The following is a 7,194-nucleotide window of genomic DNA, read 5'->3' as shown; positions in this document are numbered from 1 at the left end:
CACTGCTGAGTTTTCCCAATTTACTAGCATGTCGAGTACAGCACTTTCACAGCATCATCTTTTAGGATTTGAAATAGCTCAGCTGAATTCCATCACCTCCACTAGCTTTGTTCATATTAATGCTTCCTGCGGCCCACTTGACTTCACACTCCATGATGTCTGGCTTTAGGTGAATGATTACACCGTCGTGGTTATCTGGGTCATTAAGACCTTTTTTGTATAGTTCTTCTGTGTATTCTTGCCACCTGTTCTTAATTTCTTCTGCTTCTGTTAGGTCCATACCATTTCTGTCCTTTATTGTGTTCATCTTGGCTTGAAATATTCCCTCGGTGTTTCTAATCTTCTTGAAGAGATCTTTAGTCTTTCTCATTCTATATTTTCTTGTATTCCTTTGCATTGTTCACTGGAAGACTTTCTTATCTCTCCTTGCTGTTCTTTGGAACTCTGCATTCATATAGGTATTATCTTTTCCTTTCTCCTTTGCCTTTCACTTCTCTTCTTTTCTCAGCTATTTGTAAGTCCTCCTCAAACAACCATTTTGCCTTGTTGCATTTCTTTTTCTTGGGGATGGTTTTGGTCACCACCTTCTGTACAGTGTCACAAACCTCCATCCATAGTTCTTCAGGCATCTGTCTACCAGATCTGGTCTCTTGAATTTAATTTTCACTTCCACTGTAAGGGATTTGATATAGTGACCTTAATGACACTTAATGACCTAGTGGTTTTCCCTACTTTTTTCAAAGTAGCTACTTTTTTTTGGTACTATATACTGTACTCAGTCATATTTTAGGAAGTATGAAAATTGTAATATAAAACTCAGTGGAACACATTTAATAAACCTAATGGTAGCAATGTCCATTTTTCTTTAGGACTATATAAAAGCTAGTAACATGATCAAGTTAGGTACAACAATCAGGTTTGAAGTGAAGGAAATTTTAATGATTTTAGCTGATATTTCCATAAGTGGCAATGAGTACTAGTATGACTATGTAGTTAGAAATCCTGAAACTGACAGTTTCTGATTCTATAATTTTGTTTCTAATGCCATGATTGAATTAGTACAATTTTATTTACCATGGGAAGAGTCCATAAAGCATTTTGATCAGCTGCCAAATATGAATAGCGATACTTAGCCTGCATGTCTGTATTTTTCTTTTAAACAATATATTCCCATGTTCATTCCTATCAATAGATTTCAAGTAAAGCAAAGTTTGTACTATTGAATTTTCCTAGCAAAATAAGAAGAGGGGATAGGGAAATGACTTGTTTGCACTTTTATTTAATAATTATTTCAAAATCAAAGCAATAGAACAAGGCTACCTTTAACTGAATGTCATAGATTATCGTTTACTGTGAAATTGATAAGATACACCTCTTCTCTCTTCCTCCTTTTATGCAGTTAAACTGCATAAAGTTTAATCCTCACTGGATCCTTGATAAGAGACATCTCGTCATTTTGCCCACATTAGACCTTATGAGTAGCTACAGCAAGCATGCTTTTTAAATTTGAATTTTCCTTCAAAAACGAGTCATTGTCTTATCCTACAACTATATCAGTACAGGAAAACACACAGAAAAAATCTATACTGATGGCACAATATTTGTCATAACAAAAACACTGGAGACAATTTCAATATCTCTCAATAATGACTCTAAGGTATAGCTTTTCCAATAGGCTACACTCTTAAGGCAACTGTTGAAAGGAATAAGACACCTCTCTGTATTACACAGAAGAATCTGCAAGACACGTTAAATAAGAGTGCAAGGTACAGGATAGTGTACAGCACGCTAAACTCGTTTGATAAAATACCTTGGGAATGCATTCCCAAGTTCATGTATCTTCCATTCAAATAAGTTGTTTAGAAATTCAAGTTTCAGCAGCCGTTGTCTCAAATGTTTGAGATTCTTTAAATGATCCTTTTGATTTTGTATTGTATCTGACTTCCAACTTCTAGCCTCCATTACTAATAAAAGTGTCTATAGTTTTGATAAATTCCTTTTTCACCTTTTTCGATGTGCAGAATCTCTTTGTGATATCCCTTCCTAAGTAGTCAGTTGGGCAGGAGGAAGAGGCATGCCTCCTCGGTGGGCTTCTCATTCTCCCATCCCCATTATGGGATGGGAAGCAAGGAGGGCTAGAACCAGGGCTGATGAGCTGATACATGCAGAGCTGAAGTCTGGCCACAGCTGGTTCCTGTATAAATGAAGGGATCCCATCACCAAGGCCTTTTAAATGATTGCTCCTCTCCCTTCTGGAAACAGAGGCCCTTCTTTCTTCTTTCCGAAGAAAGGGCTTCATGCTTCCTTTCCTCTCTTGTGCTTTATTGGAGATGGCAGGCCTTAGAATTGGCCTTCCTGGCACATCAGCCAACTAGCACAGGTAGAAAAAGAAAGTTTCTCCAGGGTAAGGAAACCGGAGCTTCCAAACAAAAGGAATGTAATAGCAGACATCCCGCCAGTTCCCTTCTCGGGCAAGAACCAACCAACCCTTGTGTCCTGTTGGCAAAACCCCTTGAGATTGAACCACTTCCGGGAATACAAAAACAGCAAACATTCTAGGACATCTGTGTTATTTCATGAAACTTTTTAGACAAATTGATCAGGGACTTTCCTCTGGAATGCCTTGGACCCAGCATTTTGTGGTTTTGGTGTGGACTTTTTGAATATTACAGAATAGGTGTGAATTGGGACAGCTGCTCTCTTCTTCAGAGAGAGCATCAGATTTGTCAGTATCAAAGTTGGCAAATGCAAATACAAAGCCAGTTTAGGCTTCATTTCTGTGGATTTTCTTTTAAACAGTATATCCTATCCTTTTCCAGTGAACAGATGTCTGGTTGAACAAAAATTGAAATAGTCAATTCACCTAGCAAGAGAAGCAAAGAACAAAATGAGAGAGGATTTGTGATTTTTAGGTAATAATTATTTACAAAGCAAAGTAGTTGGAACAGGTCTTCCTGGCATGAAGTAGTATTTAAGATAGTTCAGATGCACTAATTTGGTACAAAATCTGCATATATTTGTCAACTGTATTTATACACCCACACAAACACACTCCCACACACCCTGGCACATACAGCCCTCTAAGATCACACTGCCAAGATTTATCTATACTTTTAACATTTCATGGTATTAAGTTAAATTTTATTTCAAGGACTGTCACAACCTAGAGATAAATAGGATCTAAGTACTGAGATAATACATTTTGGAAAATAATATTTGTATGATAAATCTTACATACCTATCATCATTCCAAAAGCTCTTTACACTCTAGATTCTAGAATTAAAAGGGGGAAGGGTTTTACATTTAGGAAGTATACGCTGAAAGTATTTATTTCAATTCAATATAGAATAAGCTGAAAGTATTTATTTCAATTCAATATAGAGTATTTATCAGAGTCAAGATAACAATCAATGTGTACAAAAATTTACATGACAAGAGGAACAATAGACAACGTAGCACCTTTAGAAAAATAATTAAAAGATTTGTTGCATTTACAGGTAAGTGCCACACTGAAAATTTACAACACAGTAATTTACTGCAATCAATGACAGGAGAGTTCCACAAAGAAACAAAGCTCTTACACTCCAGATTTTCGGAAGGTATTATTGGAATGCTTAACTGTAACCACAGAACTTGTACATCCTGAAGGACTGAGCTCACAAAAGTCACAAACGGTTTTCATAACATATATTATGTAAATGGAGTCCACTGTGTTCGGACAGCTGGCTTAGTGTCTCTGACAGGTGTGAAGCCTGGAAGAATTACTGGCTTGATGGTGATCTTTCTGCATCTGGCAAGACAGACCTTCTCCACAGTAACAGCGCTGGAATATCTCCAGCCCATGGGAGCCTTTTCTCCTGTGCTTGGTGCACACTTGACCTTCCTTGAGAACAGGTTTACAGATCTTGGACCAGAAATGTCTAGCACAACACAATCCTGCAGCACAGTCTGATGAGCGAAGACAGGCAGAACCTTCTTGTCCTGGGGAGACAATAGGAAAGTACTTGGTCACTGCTAAGCCTGCGTTATTTCATTAAGGTAATCCAAAAGATACTATAAATGTGCTAACAAAAAAGTCTTTAGATCCTTTCACCTACCTTTGGTATGATACATTCTTGAAGATAGTGTAGTTCTTCTGGAGTACCCATCCAAGGTACTGTGTTCATTACCAAAGCTTTCAATAATGGTTTCCTCGATTTCCCCTCGATGGAAATGATTTTGATCAGAAGGCATGCATATCCCTAAGGAAGCAGGAGATAGTGATTAACTCCAGAGCTGTAATATGTTCCTGCTAATAGCTGTGACAGTGGAAGTCTGCTATGCCTCTGCCAACTTGAGCTACCTCGTTGTGGTGACATTAAACATGAGCCAAACTTCCTAGTGTTAAAGCAAAACTCCCTAATGGACAGAAGCATCAGTGTGTGCACTGTGCACTCATACTTAACAGCCCCCATCTAGACACTTGAAATACTTCCTCAGCAACCATGGTAGTGGCAATGAAATTTCTGCCCATTTTAATATCACCCTTGGGGTAAGAAAAATAAAATCAGTCACTTAAAAAATTGTATTTAAAAATAACTTTTCTGCCCTCTGTGCTATAAGGATTCTGCCAGACTAAGTTAAGCAAATGCAATGCCTGCTGCCTGGAAGATTACACTCTTTTCCACCAATTACTTTACTGTATAATTTCTATATTACAGAGAGATTTAGTTAGTTCATCCCAGAGTATTATTGGGTCCTAAGGAGTATCGCCACCCATAAGTTTATTTCTGGAGCCTTCTTGGGCTGAGTCTACCTCTCTGAGACATTAAAATTTCGTGGATCTGTGGTTGGGGGGAGGAGTACTTATTTTAAGATAGCAGGAGGTAGAGGCAGATAAAGATGGAGAAGCCAGGATGTGAGGGCATCAAGATCTCCTTAAAGAATGATCTGCACAGATAAATCGCTCGAAATGACAACAGACTGAACGCAGATCTTGAAAGAGGCTATCTGGCAGAGCTGTGAGAAGTACGGTAAGAAAAATTAAAACAGGCAACTAAATGGCCGTTCTGATTTCCTTGGAGTCTCTGTAAGTTCCACCTCCCTGCCCATCTTCATTCTCAAGTTGAATCAAGTCTCTCTAGACAAATTCTTATGGAAGTGTCCACTCTGAGGTAAGACGCCCTCTTAAGCAATCGAGGGGCACAAAGGGATATAAGGAGCTCCAAGACCTCCGTACTTATCTTTGCTCCCAGGTTAAAGACTAGCCTGAAATCCTTTCTGGGGATCCTCGCACGTTGAACTCCCATTGGCAAGGTAGTGCCAAAGTGTTCTCAGCTGAGAGCATTGTCTCAGCTGTAGGCGCGCAAGCAGAGGACGGTTTGAGTCCGCAAGAGAGCTGCCCGACTCACCGTTTTTGCAGTGATTCCCAGGGCAGCACATAGCGTGACGCATGCAGCGTTTTCGGAGCTTCCGACAGGCGAGGCAGATTTGCGCACCGGCTCCGCGGGTGGGACTCGCGCAGTACTCGTCTGTGCTGCACTCCTCGTCCTCAGCGCACGGATACGGCTGCGGGAACGGGGCCGGGAGAGGGTGAGGCCCTTGGGCACCCAGTACCACACTCCTGGACTCCTCACAGTCCTTTTCAGCCCACCTCTCCAAAAACTGTTGCCGCTCACTGCTCCCAAAGGCAGTCGCCAAACGCACCTTGAACTACTCTTACACAGCCCGTTCTGCGCCCTCGTCCCCAAATGAGACCCGTTTAGGATCCCAGTATTCCCGATCCCCAAGACCCTTCTCACCTGGTGGTTGTCAATGGTCTGGTACTTGCTGCCTCCCTCAAACGGAATTCCTGGAGCCGCGCTGACTGCGGAGCCTGGGTGCCCGGCAGCGCCGCCCAGCGGTCGGGGCAGGTTCTTGATGGCGTTGGAATTGAGAACGAAGTTCAAGGTGGCGCTCACTCCCAGCAGAGGGTGACCGCAAAGAGCCGCAGCCACCAGGGCGACCAAGACCCGGGCAGCACCCGCTGTGCCCAGAGCCGTCATCTCAGAAGGACTCAAGGGAGAAAAAGAGAAAGGAGGAATGTCACTTTGCACGCCTAGTCCCCACGGAGCTGTGTTGGCGCAGTTGCAGAGACAGGGCTCCGAGCGCCTCCACCAGTCCCAGAGTCCTGACCCTGACTGCAGGGCTCTGCGCCGCCACCGCCACCGAGGCTGCCTTTATACTGCGGGCTCCGAGCATTCCGGCCCCTCCGGGGAAGACAACAAAGCAGGATTGGGATTTCAAAGCGTTGGGAGGGGCTGGAAGGGGGTGTGTTTGTGTACATGAAGGGGAGCCTTTGACACTCTTCACCCCACCCGTCCCTTGCGAAGTCCTGCCCCTGTCCAGCTCACCTTGGGGTGACGGTAATCAGCGAGCATTAGAGGAGACAACTTTAATAAATGCGGGAAGTGGGAGGAACCTCGGGAACTCGGGTGCCCTTGCCTTGGAGTAGGAGTATTGGGATCTGAAACACTTTCAGACAGGCATTGTGATATTCTCTGTAAAGCCACTTTTCTCCTCTCTTCTTTACGCTAGTACTTTTTTTTTTTATCGTGCACATAATATTTAATATTAAATACAACCCAATTAGTAATTCAAAGTCCCTATGAAAACGTTTCAGCGAGAGGGCCAGGTGGCTGTTGCGAGTTGCTGATTAACCCTTTAGAGTCACGATTTGCAGATTTGGGGTGAGATCCTTGGCTTTAACTTTGTTTAATTCCAGTCCCCCCTCCTTCTTCCCCTTCCCCCGCCCCCACGAGAAAAATGTGCAAAGAGAAGGGCATTTGCACATCAAACGAGGGTAAGAAGGAAGAAGAACGAATGCTCTTTTGATGGGAAGTTTAGAGAGGGAGGCGAGAGACTGGTGTTTGGAAATTAGATCAGGGGCGGAGGGAAGAGGGAAATGACCATCCGATAATCAAGCTATTTAATGTCCTTTGAATCTGAGCAGTCGCGGCTGTAGATGAACTTGATTAGGCAGACACGCAAGATCAAAGTGGCCGGAGCAAAAGCGGACAGGGTCCAACGACTGGGTCAGTGGTCCTTCCCTGATTCTCCCTTCTCAATGGTGGGTTAACTCAAGGAGATAAGAAACCCTTAAGGCTTAGCGCCTGACTTCCTCATTAGTATTTCATATTGCAAAGCTTGAGAACGCCTGTGTTTGATCCCAAGTC

At 42.7% G+C, this 7,194-nt stretch overlaps 1 protein-coding gene across 1 annotated transcript; it reads right to left on the bottom strand.

The window, feature by feature from the left end:
* Positions 1-3,040: 3,040 nt before the first annotated feature.
* On the bottom strand, positions 3,041-6,196 carry DKK1 (dickkopf WNT signaling pathway inhibitor 1). The gene is made up of 4 exons (XM_010832221.1): positions 5,782-6,196; positions 5,392-5,548; positions 4,099-4,242; positions 3,041-3,982 (listed from the first exon to the last, which is right to left on the bottom strand). The coding sequence occupies exons 1-4, from the start codon at positions 6,022-6,024 to the stop codon at positions 3,729-3,731; spliced, it is 798 nt and encodes a 265-aa protein (XP_010830523.1). The 5' UTR covers positions 6,025-6,196; the 3' UTR covers positions 3,041-3,728.
* Positions 6,197-7,194: the final 998 nt, after the last annotated feature.

The sequence above is a fragment of the Bison bison genome, unplaced genomic scaffold (genome assembly GCF_000754665.1).
Source record: "Bison bison bison isolate TAMUID 2011002044 unplaced genomic scaffold, Bison_UMD1.0 scf7180017860456, whole genome shotgun sequence".
In the NCBI taxonomy this organism is placed as follows: domain Eukaryota; kingdom Metazoa; phylum Chordata; class Mammalia; order Artiodactyla; family Bovidae; genus Bison; species Bison bison.
This window is presented reverse-complemented; position numbering and strand designations above follow the sequence as displayed.

Bases quoted from the DNA above. Each gene is read 5' to 3' on its own strand.
- DKK1 (XM_010832221.1), bottom strand. From the start codon at position 6,024: ATGACGGCTCTGGGCACAGCGGGTGCTGCCCGGGTCTTGGTCGCCCTG. The intron at 5,549-5,781 runs GTGAGAAGGGTC...CCGTTCCCGCAG, and splicing joins AGACCATTGACAACCACCAG to CCGTATCCGTGCGCTGAGGA. The intron at 4,243-5,391 runs GTGAGTCGGGCA...CTGCTTCCTTAG, and splicing joins TGGGAATCACTGCAAAAACG to GGATATGCATGCCTTCTGAT.